We start from the raw sequence: 19,729 nt of genomic DNA, 5'->3' as shown, positions 1-19,729 counted from the left end.
TGGTTCTTGTCTTTATATATCTCTCATTTATTCAGTCTGTTTTAGAATGGTGTTGTAAGCAAATTTTTAAGCAAGGCTGAGCTGCCTATTCGAGTGCCTGTCTTATATGAGTAAAGGAGATTTTTGAGATAACAATGATATATATATATATATATATATATAATTATATTTACCCAGTGATTTTGTAAACATCATTCAGTTATTGAACTTTAAGAAAGTCTTTTAGTGGTAGTCTTTGATGTAGTAAATCAGGTGAACCAGGAAGTGTGGGCCACCATTCTGGCACTGATCTGTCTTCACTGTTTCAGGAAGGATGCTCGGGGAGAGTGGGAGCTTCTGGTTATGAAGGCTGTGTCATGGCTCCGTGCTCAGAATAATAAAAACTAGAATCACAAGTGTTGATCTGTTGTTTTTAACAATGTGTGCTGGTAAAAATCAGCTGTTTGCCCACATTAACTCTGCTGACGACTTGTTCTCAGTGTGTTTTCAGCACCAGAAAGACACCCTGGGACTTTTTATTGTAGTGGTTTTTTGCATACAGAAGCAGATACAACCTTTACTTTTTCAGCGTTGCACATTTGCACTGTTCACATTTAATTACACAGATGTTTGTTTTTGGCTTTTTGGAAAATGATTTTTTTTTGTTTGTTTGTTTCTTCACTCCTTTTGTTTGATTTTTATTTTTAATATACTTTAATGACTGTTTTTTTTAATATACTATACTTTAATATACTATACTGCACTAGTTTTATGTTCATACTTTTGTTTTGTGAGATACTATATCCATTCAGAGTCAAACATTTGACAAAGAGTTGTTTTTTTTCAGTTTTGAAAATAAAAACATGTACTTTAATTGAGAATATGCGGATAAAGAAATAAAGGCTCTTCAGGGTTATGTGTGAAGTGTGAATAGATACAAAACAATGCCAACACTTCTATTCATGAAGAGTCTGAATTATTTAAGTGTAAATGGTGTGAGAACATTACAAAGGCACCACTATTCACTCTGCATTCACAAACTGACAGAGACTGCATTTAAAAGGCGGTTGGCTCTGTAATGATAAGTGGATGTCATAATGTCTCTATAGTGGCTGATACCATCTCTCTTTGCATCTGTTATAAATCTGTTGAAATATATTATTGATAATGTTATTGATAAAGCTATGAAGGAAACAGGAGACCTCATCCTAGTTTCAACCTGTTGTAACAATCCACTGGTAATGCTGACCTTTTGCAGGTGTGATATGGGTATTTCATTGAGCGTTTGCATTGAATTAGTTCAACATCACCATCTGTGACTGAGCCTTGCTCGTTATTTGGGGAGCTTCATTATGGTGTGAACAAACCAAGTTGGCCAAACAAATACAAAGCAGGGTGCCTTTAGTTAAACAGTATCTACTTTAATAATGTATAAGAGCAATTATTAACTTGCTATGTATTATATATGTATGACAACTGTACTGCTTTTTTGTGGGCCAACCTTTGTTGCAACCTCCTTTCTTCCTTCATGCCATGCAGATGGATGAAGTTTTCCAAGGCTTTCTACCAGAAAGTGTTTTCTTGGTTAAAGTTAGGGGGAAAATAGTCATGGTTTAGGTTAGAACAAATAGATTGTTGTCAGACTGGGTTCTCCTGGAAAAGCGTAAAAGAAAACTTCTACCATGTGCTGATATCACTAAGACCACTATTAGACCTTAACCTGGTCTTTCACTACCACCCAGTGGTCTGTGTGTAAATGTAGCAACTCTGCAAGACCCATCAGGAAGACCTTTGGCCACTTTCTTCCTTCGGTTCCTCGTGTCCCTGTAAAAAAATGCACTTTATTTTGAAGGATAAACCCACAGACTTTTTTAAGGGTCTCTTGCATGGTAACCTGTTTTTTCCCCCAGTCAAACTATTTTATTGCACAGTTCTTGGTATTATTAAGCCTTCTGACATGCTGTGCCTTTGCAGAGTCACTGTTATAATATACCCTTTTTTATGCTATTTATTTTAAGCAATTGCACTTCTTGCATTCAATTTTATTTCATTATGTTCTTAGCACTGGACTACTGTTTAAGACAGACTTGAACAGTTGTGAACCTATACTTTAACAGTATAATCAGAAAGGCCTGCATGGGCCTAGACAAAAACTCAAGATTCAGAGCCACTAAAGTCATTGAATCATACAAGCTTTTCTTTCATAACAATATGCAGTATTGTCTGCCTTTGTGCCATAGCATAGCTCTGAATGAGAAAACCAGTGATTAGTCGTCATATATATCCACCTTAAAGTATTAGTCTGGTAGTGGAAGAATTACAGAATATTAATCTCAGTGGGGAGGAAATATGAATACACAGAGATAATATGACTCTGGGAAAACCTTGATTCAAAATCAATTCATTATTAAGTGTTGATATGTCTGTGCTATATTTCCCAAAATCCCTGAGTACACACAATATTATGTCAAGGCTTAAAGGGTACAATATTATCTCATGTTTTGTATCAAAGTGACTAATGGAAAAAACAATCCTCTCAGCCCAGTACTCAGCAAGAGCGCTACAGACAGGCTACAATGTAACTGCTCGGGGTGTGCGTGCACCATCAATTAAGGTTTACTGAGAGAGGTGGAGTCATTGAGGAGAGATAAGTCCCCTCCTGCTGGTTGCTGCAAGGACTACAAACCATCATGGCATCCAGTAAAAGACTACAAGACCCATAGTAAGCAAGCTGGGCAGTCAGGGCAATGATTGCTGCCTGAAACAGATCAGCTGATTGCCCCAGTGAGGAAGCTGAGAGGAAAACAGTGCATGTTGTGAAGTTTTTAGACAAATTACAAAAAAATACAGTTGGTTAGAATTTTGATTTAAATATCTGTGTTTGTTTTTTTTAACTTCTGTCTTGTTGGAGAGCAAAGTTTGGCTGTCCTCATTTCCTGCACAAAGCTCCACGGGAAAAGCTGACCTCTGAAGACATCTAAGTGCACATCACTTTAACATTGCTGCTGGTAAAGGTAGGGCTAAATTTAACTGCTTCACAGCTGGGTGGCTTGTGATTGTGGTCTTTATCTGTAATATATCATTCTGTATTTGTTGATTACATTTTGTGATGAGATGAAGATGATGATAGATGAAGTAATCTTGGTTTGTGGGCAAAATTACCATACTTGGATTGGAGTTTTTTGTATTTCTCAGCCCTGGAAGTAGCTGCTTGCTATAAAGAAGTACAAAATATAAATATTCAAGTAAAATACAAGTAACTCAGAATTGTTCTTAAACATTAGTTGAGTCAGTGTATCCAACTACCTTCCACTGCAGGCTATATATTTAGTTCAAAATATTAGAATATTGCTAATGGAATAACTTCTTTAATATGATGTGTGATAACCAGAGCTGTGTTTTGTTTTTCTCCAGGCAGTGATCGTCATTGGAGGAGTGGGCAGTAGACTCTCTGCGGTATCACAGCCTGTCCAGCTTGGAAGAGGTAGTGCTCAGCCTGCCGGAGTCTGTTCCTGCCAACACAAGGTCAACACCACAGAATCTAGAGCAGCAACTAGCACACTCACTGCTGGCTAACTTTTTAAACCAGGATTCTGTAAAATTATACTTTAAAATATTAGGCTGTGCGTTATTGGGAAGATATATATTTCTCAAAAAATATTTGTTTTGTTGAATCAGCTGGAAGATGAATTTCAGTGATGTATTTTAACTATTCTAAAAGCCTCTCAAAAACTACTGTTGACAGAAAAGGCAGACAAATCAACAAAAGTATTTTTAAAAAAGATTAGATCATAAGTATGCATCTAAAGTGTGTTTAAAATAATAAAAGTAATTATAATAATGGTAGTAGCACAACACATAGTGAAGACTGGTATGGCTGCTTATGTGGTTTTCATCATCTGGTTTTTGACCAGAAAAACCTGTTTGTCTGACATAATTAATTTTCTTTAGTCATAATGTCCGGCAGAAATATTTCCCTCTAATATGTAGGTCTAACACTTTGCACTAACAGCAAGCAAACATCTCTCTGTCCACACTTAATCTGTATCAAAATTCACAGTGTATGCAACATATTGGACTGCATGAGTGCTAGCTGTTACAACTAAACGAACCTAAACAATTCTGTTTTCACAGAGTAATGTTTATATAGATTTATTAACCAGAGTAATCTGTATACTTAATTAGGGCTGAATTTTCTATTTAGAATTACAAAGAACAAACAGGTTAAATAACTTCTGTCTTTCTGTACCAGGCATATGTAATCACTTCACCATCTCACAACAAAAACAATGGGAAATAAAGACTAATAGTACATATAATGTTAAATATTAGACAAAATTGTATTCACATATTTTCATAAAAATCTTTTCCAGGTCTGGTTTGTTTATAGACAGGGTTGAATTGAATTCCTACACATATAATAGGAACCATAAGCGCTGGCTTGTATTGAGCATTAGGCATGTGCCATCAGCTGACACCCTGACAAAAGCTCTGACATGTCGCTTGTTACTGGAACTCACAGAGACAGATTTAGTCCTGTGGGGGACTTGTTACTATGGCAGACAACAGTGATACGCGATGCAACCTAACGTCGACCCAGACTTCTCCAATTTAGATCATATAAATCTTCCTTCAGACTGTACAAGCTATTGATTATTTGGATGTTGTTCATCTTCAAAGTGAGGTTTTGCTCTCCATATTGAAAAAGGTTTGGCCAAGTGCAACATGTTGCATGTACATTAGAGCTGAATTTCACTTAACATGGCGTGTTTCTGACATCTATAGAAGGCAATAAATAGCAATCCGCTTCACTATGCATCGTATGTCTCTATTTGCATCAATGATACCATGTCAGTTACAGTAGCCCATTAAAGACGATCTTAACCAAACCTTTGGCAGACCTCCAACCAACACTTTCTAAACTGGTTTCCAAGGCAACTCCAACCAGCAGGACCAATTAGAATTGACATGGACTCTTAGACCACTAAACTGCCTGGAGATTAGAGGAAAAGAAGACACATCCTCAAAACAAACACAAATGAAAGGAGGGGGTTCTGATCGGCTGGTGTGTCTTTGAGTGTGTGTATATGTGGTCTTGTTTGGGGGGAGGGGCAAGACGAAGAGAAAGAGATGCCCGCAGGTGCATCCTGCATGAGGATGCACCTGTGTCAGCTTTGGTCGATTCATTAAGAGGGATTTAAGATTTTAATTAAACCTGCCCTCCCTGCCTTTCTCTCTCTGTAAGACGGCGATGTGTCCATGTGTGTTGTTAGAGCCACAGGCAGGAAACCAGATCAATGAGAAATAGTTTAGAGAGGCTGCAGTGCCGTTTTTTTTTTTCTTTTTTAGAGGCCATCAATGGAGCGCTGTGGCCTCTGAGCTGCACCTCAGTCACATACTGTGTAAGTGTGTGTGTGTGTGTGTGTGTGTGTGAGTGTGTGTGATTGATCTGATAGCCTTTGTACTTCAATGGGGATCTACTTTATTGAATAACGGACACCTATGACCCCATAGTGCGTGTTGGTTATTGTGTTTATGTGTGTGTCAGTGGTGGCTGTTTCTCTGGGAGTTGAAATGTGTCAAACATCAAAATCTGTGACCTTTACTGTGAAACCTTTTAGCACGCTCCTGTGAGGTGAGAGTGGGGTTTTAGTCATTCTAACAGTCATACGGCTCTATAAAGCCAAAACATGCTGACTACATATTTGGACTATGTGACCAAAATATGGTTTGGTAATCTCAAACACAGCGTTTATGTGATATCAGTAAGACCCTAATTACATGAATAAAAGTCTTAGTCCTAGTTGGAGATATCAGGAATTTATGCCTACAATAGTGTCTCCTACTTCGTGATAAGAACTACAACTATCGCCAAACTTGGGGCAAAAAGCCACAATTGCTGGCAGTTACATTGTCATTGTCTTCTCGAAGATGATTGTCCGCCTTAATATCCAGCCCGCTCTCATACCGACCTTGTAAAATAGTGCTGTATTGACAGTGCATTTGGCATAAGTTTGCAACAGCAAAAGGCACCTTTCATGTGCACATGGCATAAGTAGCAACATGTGACAACATAAGAATATGTTGCAATACCACAGTTTACAGCACAAGACCTCAGTTATCAATAATACAAAGTAGTGCTGATATAAGTAACTCTAGGCATTGATTATTATGATATATTATGATACATATTATTATGATATGAAACAAGCGTAGTTTGTCATTAACACATTCTCAGTCAATATGTAAACAAACCATACACCACCCCATTGCTGAAATGTCTGTGGGCTTCACAGGATTTATGCTTTCTGTACTGAAGGTATACATTTATACCATAAACAAGATACTTGGTAGTATAATGTTGCAGGCAGTGATGCAGGGTCAACACTGACATTTTGCTGTCAGGTTGTATGTGTCAATGTTGTTAATAGCCACAATTTGGCCATATAAACCCTGGTTGGGGTGTCACGGTGGTGCAGTGGTTAGCACTGGCGCCTCACAGCAAATGTATCAGTGCAGGTGTTTCTCCAGGGTCCTCTCATACTAAAATTCCCTTAGGATTGAATGTGAGTGTGAATGGTTGTCTGTCTTTATATGTCAGCCTTGTGATAGTCTGGTGACCTGCTGACGACCTCTCACCCAATATCAGCTGGGATAGCCTCCAGGCCCCTCCACAACCTTGTACCATGGTAAACGGCTACCCGTAATGAATGAGCAATCCCTGACATCCTTGCTGAATTACTCTCGGTATTCTCTCAGTACCCTTCTTCTCTAGTTTGACAATTTAGTGGGTTGGGAAACTTTCTTAATTGTGTTTTTGACTGCACCGCCCACTGTAGAGCCTCGACTGATACAGCCACAGCTAACCTTGGCTAATTTCAAAGAAGAATTGATTTATTAGCAGTTATCTACAATAGAAAATGTGATGATTTGACATCTTGGTAAATCATTTAGTTAATCAACTTTATTAAATGAGGCAATACCAGCATCCATAATTAAAACCCAGTTAAACCCATGCTAAAGGTATACTAACTAACTAGCTTAGCAGATCTCCTCTCAATTTCTCATGGCTACACTAGAATTCATGTCAGTTTGGTTCACCTTGGCCACATTTAGATCAAATGTTTAAATGTATCACATTATAGATTAACTGATTTCAGTGTGCTAAATTTATTAACACCAGACAGACAGAAGCAGAGAAGCATGCCCTGAGATATGGACATAATTCCTTTAAACATATTTGCACAAATAGACTTGAAGGCTTAAAGAACACCTTCTGTTTGTGGATAACAAATTTGTCCCCTGAATGCTGTGACAGTTATCCAAAGGCAGAGGGCAGTACTTTTTTAAGGATGATGTGTAGCTTTAATAAAGATGATTTCTTTGGGTGAAATATTCAGCACTTTCTACTTTACGCTCATGTCAAGACCTCCAAATCGATTTTCCAGTTTTCTTTTTGTACGTGTTTTCAGCTAATAAAGTCGGTCTACATATCTGTATCTGACCTGTGTCAAGGCCAGTGCAATGCTGCTGTTGGTACTGATAATGAGTCGAGAGCACATCTTGCCCCAGGTCATGATCTTTGAACTTGCCAGCACCCTGTCTCCTCCCTCCCTCTCCCTCCTTATTAATATCCTTTTCTGCTGACTATCTTTAATATTTAGTCTGTCTTTTGTGCCTTGGTCAAAAAAGTTCTGCCATTTTTTCCCTTGACTTTCTCTCTCAGCTTTCTTTTACTCTGTTGGGCTTTAAAGGAGTTTAAGTGTAGCCCTCTCCATGGTAACACCATCTCCCATTTTTTCCACACATACACATTTTCTTGCTGTCTCTCATAATTCTGTCCTATCCTGCGCTTTATCGCTGTACCCTCCCCCCTATATGCACTCACTCTCTCTCTCTCTCTCTCTCTCTCTCTCTTTCTCTCTCTCTCTCTCCCTCTCCCTCTCCCCTCCTCTCTCACACACATACACTCAACCTCTCCTGCTCTGGATGCGGGTCTGCTGTCAATGCTGCACCATCCACTGATTGCGAGATGTTCACCCCAGCTTGTAAAGGATCTGCAGGGGAGCCGAGGTAAGGCTTTCACACCCGCTCCCTCTGGAGCAGAAACACAGCAGAGATGTTACTGCTGCTGTTGTTGGCTGCTGACTGGGAGCCAAATGAATGATGGGAAGAGCGTGAGTGTGCGCGTGTGCTGATTTGTGTGAGAACCCTCCAGCTGGAGTGGGGAGCCTATGTAAGTTGCAGGTTAGGTATAACACTTGTGAGCTGCAGAAACTCACATTCAAGTGAGGTGTGAAATCTATTTCCAGGGTTCTTTGTCTGTTGTGTGTTTACTTAAACTTGAAAATATTGCTCTGTGTGTATTTATTTGTGTATTGTGTAGAGTAGACATGCATGTGAATGTGTGTTTATGTGTAAATGCTGGGAGAGAGCCAGGTGAAGCATATTGGCATGCAGATTGTCTTTTGAGTAATGCTGCAATGGTGCTGCAATGCCTGGTTGTGGTGCTACATTCTCTGATGGTTTATAGCACCATGTTGTGTTCATGTGTGTGTGCGTTTGATTGCAGGCGGATGGTGAGAAAGGGGTATGAAGTTAGGTTTCTACATATGTGAGTGAGTGGATGAGAACAGTGTTTCTTAATATTTTCATTAATTCAACTCAAAATACTGTGTCAGTGTCACAGGAGGTAATTCAAGGGAAGCAACAGATAGAAAACCAAGAATTGTAGAAGTCTTATTATGAGAAGAATTATAATATGTGTATGATATGTGAAATGTGAGCTTTCTGAACTGTGTGCAAGCCAGCGGGTAAATGTCTTCATGCATGCATGGATTTTCGAGCATTTGTGTGTGTGTGTGTGTGTGTGTGTGTGTGTGTGTGTGTGTGTGTGTCTCAGTGGGTATTTGCTCATGTTTGTGTGCATACAGTACATGCGGAGTGTTACTAATATGTGAAAGCAAAAGTCCCCTTAAGGAAACGTGGTCCCTACTCTATGCAGTGCAGAAGGAGATGCGTCTTGATTTATGAGTCTGTTTCTCCAGAGAGCGCACTGCATATGCTGTAACAACAGACATCAAGCATTGTTCAAGACATTTAGTAAATGATATAGGTTTTTATGAAGTCCTTTACACAAAAAAGGAAGCTAAATATCTATTGGCAACATCATCGAAAAAAAAAGAAGGTATTCTTTTTCATTCTGCTCTGTTTGAGGCAGACTCTAAAGTGCGAGAAAAAAAAAAGTATACTCCTACAAATAAAAAATCACAACAACCTTCCCAGCTGCTACTGGACATCAGTATGACTTTTGACTCTTACATCAAACAGATATTTAATTTTGGTTGGAATGTAAATCAGGTTGATGATATTTAATTGATGCTTTATTAGACATTTTGCAGACGTTAGGTTCTGTCCTCCAGACCTTACAAATAAATTACGTTATTCTCTGTCAAAATGACATTCGCATGACACGTTTGCCAGATTTTTGATTTTGATGACTTAACCACAATAACTTCAAATCAACCAAATATCAGCGTCAGATATCATCAGGATTTTACATCAAGTTGATGTTGGTATTAGACATTCTGACATTTAATTCTGGTCACTTGATGCCAACCTACATTCAACCAAATATCAGTCTAACAACGCTGGTGGCCAGCTGGGTAATTTGTCATGGTATGACCTGTAGCTTATGGTGGCTAATGTTAGCTAATGTCAATAAACTGCAAGTTACATGGAGCTGCACATTATTGCATCTGTTGAATGACTTCTTGACTCTCTACCACTATTACACAACGTTTTAACATTTAGCATTGTCCCCTTATTGCCATTTCAGGCCATAGTGACTGCTGCTCAGCAAAAGTTACTGTGGATTCCTTACACCAGGCACTATCATTGACGTCAACCAAGTGGGAAGAGGCTACAATTCTATCTATAGTATGCCACCACCTTTTTTCAGAGCTGCGTAACCAATTGACTGGTGTGAACATGTTGCATAATTTCTTGCACAGATTGTAAGCTGCCAGTTTCTAGAACGCTCAGAGCTGTGAGTTCACAATGATGTTCATAAGATCTTATTATAGTTGTGTCATCCGTCGTACAGTATGTGTGGAGATGTTCGTAGTGTGGAGTTATGCCTTCAGATAAAGCCCTGCAAGTACTGTATGAATGGCTGCTGACTTTGGCTTTGGACCTTCAAAACCATGCTCATGTCAAAGCAAGATGAGTTTATTTGTATAGCACCTTTCGACAAAAGTCAATTCACCATGCTTCACATAAGACATAAAGACATTATAGGGATAGTTGAGATCTTTTTATAATGGAGATATGTGAGAAATGTATCCATAGTCAGAGTATTACATGTGGTAGATGTGTGTTGGTATGCTTCCAGTCTGAAGACGCAGGCAGGAATACCGGCACCGAATGGACTGCTGTGGTTGGGGGTCAGCAACAAAATGTATTTTCGCTACAAAAAAAAATTCCACCTTAAAACAACAATATCAGTTTAAGTGTATGCTGCATTGAGAGTATTTTCAACACTTTACCTTTCCGTCAGACAATGGGGAAGCTCTTAACAACTTCAGTTCCTCATATGCTTTCCTCAAAGCCACCAAACTCCACTGACAAAACCAGTAATCTGACATCATTGAACACTGGCACTCCTGGTCTGCCGCTGCCTCAATCAGTTAGTTAGTTTCTGTGATCGTGTGACATTGGTATAAACTAACCCTTTACAATGCTAAAGTCACACAATACCACAAATAATATAACTGATTGAGGCAGCGACAGAACAGCAGTTCCTGAATTCAGCCATGTTAAATGACTGTTTTTCTCAATGAGGAGTGGCTTTAAAGGGAGCAATATAAAGGCTTTAGTTCCCCACTAGAAATTGCTGTCTGACAGCAAGGTAAAGCAGTAAGAATATTCTAAATATAGTGTACCCTTAAACTTGTAATGATTATTCTTTCTGTGCCTCCACAGCAGTTCATTCGCTTCTGTGTTGATACTTCTGCCTGCTTCTCCAAACTGGGGGCATGCCAAATGACATCTACTATAAATGAAACACTGATTATCAATACGGCCCCACTTCCAAAGTTCAAAACTATGCTTTTAAGAAAAGACATGCTTAAAAGGATAAAAATAAGATACAACAGAACGCAGCAGGTTAAACATCGAACGCAGCTGCAGTGCAAGATATGAATAGTCCCGATATCAACCATAAAAAGAGTCTTGACACAGCAGACCTAGAATAAGAGGCTTCACAAATCCCAGTTCTGCAGTGTCAAGTGGACGGCCGGTGCAGCTCTGTGCTCTATCTGCTGCTGATTCCTGCTCAAAATAGGTGGTGGCTAATCTGTACTTCTCAGGTGGAGTGAATTCAGGATTTGTCCCAGTTAAATGTATGGGAGCATGCACAGAAATATGCACATGTGCTGTGTCTGATTTATGCTTTCAGTGACTTATGCAAAGACAGCAGAAAAATTGGCCAGCGGTGACTGGAATGTCATCTTTTAAAAAAACCAACAAAAAACTCATTCATGAGAATGTTTTATTTCCCCTGACTCTGTTTGACTGTTTTTTCTCATCTCTCAAGTCTGATCTCTATTGTCCCTATTATGACTTGCAGTCCTCTTGTGAGCTGATAAAAGTCAAAAACCACTCAATGAAGACCACAAGCACAGTCATGTCTCCTCATCACACCTCTCCTTCCTTCTTCTGCTCATTATCAACTTTTTAACTCTTGCATGAATCCACCTTCAATCTGCCAACACTTCTCACTTCCTATCTTCTCTCCCTCCTCCCTTCCCTCCTTACACCTCCATGCTTTCCTCACATGCTTCCCCTGTGGTCATTAAGTCTCCTCTGTGATTGTCCCTCATCCCCTCTTGTAGATCATTACCTTTCCAAACCTCTGTTGCTCTTCATCTCTGCAGTTGTTTTTCTTCATTCTTTGGCTCTAATTGATTCCGAACCAAATTCCTCCATTTATCCACCTCTTATTCGCTCTCCTACTGTGGTGATGAGATCAATGTGCACTTTGATACAGCAACACACGAGTCAGCTTCAGAGGGGATTTGCTGTAAAACTTCTGCAGCTTGTGTTTGTATTTGTGTGTTCGCATTAAGTGGGAAATGAAATGGTGCGAGGAAATTGCCATGTTCTCAGAGCGCACCTGATTAAATTGTTTGTGTGTGGGCTGAGAGTTTGCAGTCGCCCCTGTGGGTGTTTCTCATTGTGCTGGCGGATTCTTGGGTCTGCATCCTGCTTTTTAGAGCCTGCCCGAGCTGCAGTAGAGGGGAAGTACGCATATTAAATTGATGTTTTTCTCTGATCAATGTTGTCTGGAAGAGTGAACAACGGGGAGGAGAAGGGCTGAAGGCACCGTGGAGGCCGTGGGTGGAGGAGGTGCAGTGTGTGCATGTGTGTGCAAATGTCACAGCTTGTTAATTTGTGTGCACACGAGCCGAGTCTGCATGTCTCTGTATAGTCTATCTGTGCTCATCTGTAAACGTCTGTATGGATTTGTACATTCATCTATGTGTGTGTGATCTGGAAGAGTGGGTGTATGGGTGGGCTTGCTGTCACTTTTACTAAAATCCACCAGCAGGGACAAGAACTATAGGGGGGAACTGTGGGAAAATAAAAATAGAATGCAAACAAGAAGTTGGCTTAGTGAGGAGTGAAAGATTGAGTACTATGAAAGACAAGAAAAGGGGAGAAGGACAGAAAATAATGAAAGCTGAGAACAAGCTAGAAGAATGAAAACAATATTAGTATATAATATAAGAAAAAAATGTATATCCACATACTGTTCATTCCTGTACCCAAAGAAGCTTAATAGCTCCCACGGTCAGAGCTAAAGAAGGTCCTAATAATGAAACACAAGTCCGAATTGATAAAAGCTTTAATCAATGTAGATTATATTGGTTGGTAAAGTGCACATCTCCTGTCACATCTGTGTAAGTGCACATCACAGATGTAACACTGCAAACCTCTTTTTTTGACAAATTTGCAGCAGTAGAAAGTAAATACTGTAACTACATTAACTCAAGTGTTGCACTGAAGTATGAGTCCTTTACAAAGGCACTTCCTCTTTCATTCCTTCTCCACTTCATTTCTCAGCAAATATTGTACTTTTAAACTGAAGATGTTTCAGTTACTTTACATAGTTAACTTTTAACACACATTATAATATAAAATGCATTGCTGCAGATCGATCAAACAGCCCTAAAGGTCATAAGGTAGCTAAAATTAGCTCCATTTCACAGCTACAACATTTTTCATGAATGTCTATCTTTTTTCATTTGCCAGTTTTTGAAAAGCGACATTGTTCTATACTCCTGTTTCTCAAACTTGCACCCAACTGTGCAATAGTTTCCCCCACATCCTCTGATGCCAGCCCAGCTAAACTGCTGTGTTCAAAATAATTGAAATTCTTGTTTGCACTTCAGCTCATAAACTTTGTCTTTACCCAATCAGTGCCCAATCAGTTCTGAAAATGTGCAATGATAAAACACTAACAGAGGCCATTCTGCTGCATATGAGTACTTTAAGTACTTTACAGGTATACTTTGAAGGATTTCCTAAAAAAAAAAAAAAAAAAGCAAAGACTGTTTGTCATCAATCAGTCTTTGCAAAGGACGGGGCTCAGCAGGGAATTAGTCATAACTAAAGATGACTTTGAGCAATCCCGGTAAAAAAAAAAATGAAATGGACAGACCCGGCACTAAATGCTACCTGTACCTGTCAAGTTTAGTTCACATTCAATTAAGGCGAAGCAAAACGTTTTCTTGCGCTTTCGGTGCAATTACTGAAACGTTGCATACATTGTTATGATAAAGTCTCACTCCTATAGGCCAATTAAACCTGGGGGACTTTGTTCAGTTTTGAAACACTTGACACATGCTCGCTGTTGCTTGCGACCTTGCTTTAGTGAAATCCTTATTTTTGATGAGAAAGGCCTTTAACCTGGAATTAACTTCCTTGCAGTTGTCTTCTTTACTTCCTTTGCTGGTGTGGTGCTGTGTTTCTTGGCGTGCTTCTGCCACCTGTTGTTCAGTGAAATAGTTTTAAAAAACAACATAAAAACTGCTCACTGTGGTCAGAACCTCCACAGGATACATTAACTATGAAGCTGAATTCGGGACTTTTACTTTTAGTCTTTTTGTAGTGTGTGTCTGTAGTGTGGTATTGCTACTTCGTCCTTTACTGCAAATTCATTTCATAAAATGTTAATGATGTTCCTGCAGAGAGCAGGTCGTATAAATGCTATTTGAAGGAAATGTTTATTTCCCAAAATGGATTTAGATTCAGACAACTTTATTTATCCTTCCAGGGTCAATTTGTTTTAACAGCTTGCTGTACACTCATACAGTAGACACAAAAATAGATTAGTAATAATAATTAGTAATAATTACAAAATTAAAAAAAGGAATCCAAAAATATATGTTAGGTTTGATGATCAATTATAAATAAACACAAAACCAATAAAATATAACATTTTCAGAAAATTCTACTATAGGAAACACATAATAATCTGTCTTGCACCCAACTGATTTGCACTGTGTCCTTCCATGTGTGAATATGAGCTGAGTCATGATTGGTGAAATGATGCATGAGCCCTTTATAGGCCTCTTATAGAAATCACAGCACTTGCTGGAAACGACCTATCAGAGTTCACATCAAAGGTGTTTTTGCGTACAGCATATGCCATTTGTGTATCATGTGAATCATTTTTGTTACGTCATGTTCAAAACATCAAATGGACGATCATCATCAGCCCATGTGGTGTTTATACAACAGTCCAGTCACAAATTTTAAATTACTCTTTAAATGATACCAACATCAACGCAATTATGTGATTAGCTTGGGCAGTGAGCTCCGTAGTGTGCCATCCATTCATTCTTAATAATGGACACTTTGTCAGGGATTATCCCTTATATAATGTGTTGACATGTATTCACAATTGAATTATTACATAATCATCGTATCATAAGGCCTGTTTAATATACATTTTGGTTTAATAAGAGAAATCATAGTGGTTTCTATGTCTGCCTGTCACATCTTTCAATATGATAAATAAATCAACATTGTGACAAGACCTGCAATGATAAATTAGTTCTCAACTATTATGTTAATTTCTAACTAAATTAATAACTGGTTCATTGTGTTGAGATTTTTTAATTTTTGATTTTTGATTTTTGATTTTTAATTTCAGCTTCTTACATGTGAATATTTTCTGTTTCTGTACTACTCAATGACAGTAACCTGAATAACTTGGGATTGTAGACAAAACAAGAAATTTGAGGATGTCTTCTTGGGCTTTGGGAAACACTGATTGACTTTTTTGACATTTTTTTGCAATTTTATACACAAAACAACTCATTGATAAACTCAGAAAATATACATATTAATCAACAATGAAAAAAAATGTTAGAGATGCATGATAATACTGGCATGTCAGCGGTATCTGCAGATAATGGCACAACATTTGTGTTGCTATGTACGGTGGTAAGAGGATGTGACTTTAATTAGTTGAAATATGTCAAATTAGCTCTTGTGTTGGCTATTGTCAGAAATGTTTAAGGAAGAGCATGATCCAAGGGTGTTAAAATGGGATGAATTTGACAGTGTTGTTAAAAAATGATTACATTAAAATAAAAGATTTATGTTTTACATGTAACCTAGGTTGAAGTAGTTGTATTGTTTTGGCCAGTGAATTTGTACATTATGATAAGCATTGTATTTTACTTCTGCATCTGCCATCAGCAGACCATCACAATTACAGTAGATAAGGCTACTAAAGGAGAGACTGCATAAATAATCTGCATCGCCATTGGTAATCAGTCAAAAATGATTAATAAAATGTCACCATATTAGATATCACTAGTTGTGACCTCTGCTGACATCTGTTACAAAATTGGGTGAAAAGTTTAAGGGACTCACACAGCAATCATCAACTGGTTATCTAATGATAATGGGATAATGACCTTAATATAATCTGAATAAAATACATCTGGCAGGATCATGTTTAAGTTGATCGGCTGAAATCACACTTCATGCAAAATCCTGACTTTGAGATCAGCAGTTTGCAGCTTAATTAATGTCTCTAATAATAAAATAGCTGTGCTTTACCAGTCTGTATACAGGAAAGCAATGTAAAAGACATGAGAAGATGCATTCGCTGTGGCTCAATATGTAGCTTTGATGCCTGTTCTCTGCATGTGAGTATCCGTTTATAATAGATGGTGATGGATGTGGTTGAGACAGGAGCCATTAAAGCAGAGATTCAGCTCAGTCTCTAAATCAGCATCCCTTCTGGAAAACCTCATATGACTGAGTAACCTATTAGAGACAAAGGGGACGGATGAAGGGAGGGAGAGACAGATGAAGAGAAAGAGAAAGGTCTTTCACGTCCGTCTGGGCGTATATCACCCCCCGGGAGTCCATCTAATGACTAAATACATTATTACATGGTGAGGAGAGAGAAGGAAGGGGGAGAGGCGGCGAGGAAGGAACAAAAGTAATAAAGATGGAAACATCACGTCTCTCGTAGGTCTCACTGCCAATGGATGACAGGGAGGACATTATTGAGAATGAGATGAGGGACTGAGACAAAATAAACAAACCTGGATTGATGTGTGTGTGTGTGAGAGAGAGAGAGAGAGAGAGAGAAAGAGAGACAGAACGCCATTAATGACCATTTGAAAAAATGTTCTGTGAGACATAATCCTAAGTGAGAAATCAGTGCATTAATATCCCCACACTGCATCATTATGCACAATCATTATTACAATACACTTGTGTTCTGTTTGCATAAAACATGAACAAACTGCAAAACTGACCCTTCCTTTTGCAGAAGATTTTTCATTTCAGAGTCAGAAAACATATTTTACCACAGCCTGTAGTGATATCTAGTCACTAGCTGATAGTTTTGCTTTTAAATGTCCAGTTTTTTTTACACCAAATGAGGGCCAAAACCATAATTTCTTGTGCCAATCAGCAGACAGACACAGTCAGAGGCTAGCTGAAAAATTCAGCAGCTTATGAGCCAGATATTTCCCTCAGGAAAGACTAAAGACAGAGCTGGAAGAAGAGTGGATATTAGATTTAGTTATCAAATGGACACAACACGACTCCAAATGAATAATAATGTTGCTCCACAACTGCTGGATGTGTAAATTGCAGTACCAACTTAGAAGCTGAAGTTTCACAATTTGTTTCTGTTGTACTGAAGTAGGCAAAAAAATCAATTATTGCAAGTTTAACACATTGCTGCACATTATCCAGCAACAAGGCCTTGTATTGGGGAACCACAGGTTCACAACACAACTCATCACATGTTGCAGAACTGGAACACTAATAGCATGTCAGCATCCTGAGACTTTATATGTTTAGCGACAGTTTAATTTTGCTCCAGCCTCCAGTCTTTCTCACCTCCCTCTCCCACTTACACACACCTGTGTAAGTGCGAGAGAGGCAAATGTCAAGCATGCTGTGGTGACCTGGTAATATTGTCATCCAATTAGCTGCTGTAGGGTGATGTCATGCAACCCACTTCCCAACTTTTCAGCAGTAACAGGAAACGTGGTGGTGCTGGTGGTGTTAATAGGATGATGTCAGTGTGTTTGACTCAAAAACAGTGAGGAGTCATCGGAAACAAACTCTGAAAGCAACAACTAAATCGATTATTTTCAGTTGATAATGTTCTTGAAAGCTGACTTAATAACTGAACCTGCCACAGTGCATCAATAGGAAAAAATGCCTATATTACAACAGGCAGTAAATATAGACAGCCAGTAGATTAAATAGATTATCAAAGCAAGAAGCAAAAGATCTGCTGTCTGTTCTGTGTCTGTTATGATGCTATATTTAAGTTATCTTTATCGCATATCTAAGAGTTTGTAGAGTGTGAGACATTTGTAAATGCAATCAGGAGTATTATTATTGAATCTTGGAGTGGCCCAGGAGGTTTTTTATGTTTGATTGATATGCAGGCAACAAGTCTGATACGGCAAAAATAATAAACATGTTAAACTCAGATGAAAGCTATAAGGCATTTACTGAGACTTTTGAATAGCTTCTATATCTATCTATCTGTCTATCAATTATAACAGTAGCATATACGTTATATATATTTATTTTTTTGTCTTACCAGTGACATTTACTAAAGAAAATAAAAACATGGGAAATTAGAAAATTAAAAAAATGCATATTTCTCCCTTGAAAAAAATGTTAACAGATTATTTTGGCCTCATTGGGGCAGCATAACAACCTATAAACACAACATTGACATCACTTTTTAATATGACATGGCGCACGTGTTAACGTTTGCAGGTACGGAGCAGAGTAGCATTTACTTGAAGTGGTGTTCCCTTCGAAGACTATCAGTAGACATAACTGGCTCTTTAGCGGCTAAATGCTCCATGTTTTATATATATATATATATATACTTTTTTTGCTTTAATGCTAGCCTGCTGTGCCCAAAATGCATATGCAATAATGCGAGATGCATCATGACCTAACTCCACTGTGGATACCACTGTTCTCATAAAAACACTGTGGTCCATAGCGGCATTTACTGATATACAGGTTAAAAGTATGTTGTGTTTTTTCATGTTAGTGTGTGCAAGTGCATTGCTCAGCGACTGAGCAAAAGCTAGCAAGATCACCAAGAAGTTGACCTTAAATTGTAATATAATGTTAGTTCTACAACCATGCAACAGACATATTTCTGTGTTTTGGACTCATTCATTTTTAAACCTGTCTGACTGTTCTCTCACAGGACATCTGCAAACCACTAGAGGGAGGGTGAGGTCTGCACTCAGAGCTGTTACTGTCAGGTAGTCTAATACATGACGTGTATTTCCTTAAATGCTGGTAAAACTATTTTCCATTCTTTTCTATTCTATTCTATTCTATCTTTTATTCAGGTAATTATTAATGCTCGGTGTGTGTGTGTGTGTGTGTGTGTGTGTGTGTGTGTGTGTGTACGTACGCAGACCCGCAAACACACACCACATTAGGCCAGTGGAGCGTTTAATTGCTTTTAATCAGAGCAATCTCGCCATGAGAGAGATATGGACTGAGAGCACCTCCACTCATCAGCCTCAAAGACAGAATGAGTCAAAGCACATCGATACAATTTAACTGTGAAAGCTTTTGACCATAATCATTCTCAACAGGTCTCAGAAGTGCCTGTTTGGTTTCTCAGACTCATGAGTACTTTTTAAAGTGATTCGTAATTCAAGTCAAGGTTATATTAAAAGAAGAAAAGACATCGGAGTTCAGGTTTCATGCGAAAATGAAACCTGCAAGCTCTTACTAAATAATTAGTTAATTTTTTTAGGAGCTATCATGCTTAGTGTTTGTCTTTGAGGTCCAGTTCACACAAGATAATGGTGTAATCCAATATAAAAGCCTGGAAAATAAATATGTGAGTAAATATTACCTTTGTCAGAGGGGATGGGCCCTTTAATGATTTTTGAGGCCATACTTTGCGACAGCGTTGCACTCGATTGAAGGTTTAAACCAGGTCCCCAAAATACCAGGTCCACTGTGTGTCAGGTGATTTTGTGAGTATGATGACTTGCAAAGTTCTTAGGGAATTTGCACTTTATCAAACACCTCTCTTGGTCCCGATGCCGCACCATCGGAGTGTGAGTGCGTGTGAGTGGTCACTGAGTAGCAGGTGGCACCCTGTGCAGCAGCCTCGGCAACCAGTGTGTGAATGTGTGTGTTTGAAAGG

The 19,729-nt window shown here is 38.6% G+C and overlaps 1 protein-coding gene across 2 annotated transcripts in view; it reads left to right on the top strand.

The window, feature by feature from the left end:
* Positions 1-3,483: 3,483 nt before the first annotated feature.
* LOC121943293 (rap1 GTPase-activating protein 2-like) overlaps positions 3,484-19,729 on the top strand; it is a 109,581-nt gene continuing 93,335 nt past the window's right edge. Inside the window, exon 1 of one of the 2 annotated variants that reach the window (XM_042486799.1) lies at positions 3,484-3,504. Coding sequence is in view for 1 of the 2 variants with exons in the window: in XM_042486796.1 (XP_042342730.1) it covers positions 8,012-8,052 (41 nt within the window). In the remaining variant the exon portion in view is untranslated. Of the gene's footprint in view, positions 3,505-7,975; positions 8,053-19,729 lie in introns of those variants that run through there. The other variant, XM_042486796.1, reaches the window with a different exon arrangement.

Source organism: Plectropomus leopardus, chromosome 5 (assembly GCF_008729295.1).
Source record: "Plectropomus leopardus isolate mb chromosome 5, YSFRI_Pleo_2.0, whole genome shotgun sequence".
NCBI classification, from domain to species: domain Eukaryota; kingdom Metazoa; phylum Chordata; class Actinopteri; order Perciformes; family Serranidae; genus Plectropomus; species Plectropomus leopardus.
The sequence above is the reverse complement of the archived record's forward strand: the minus strand, read 5'-3'. Positions and strand labels throughout refer to the sequence as shown.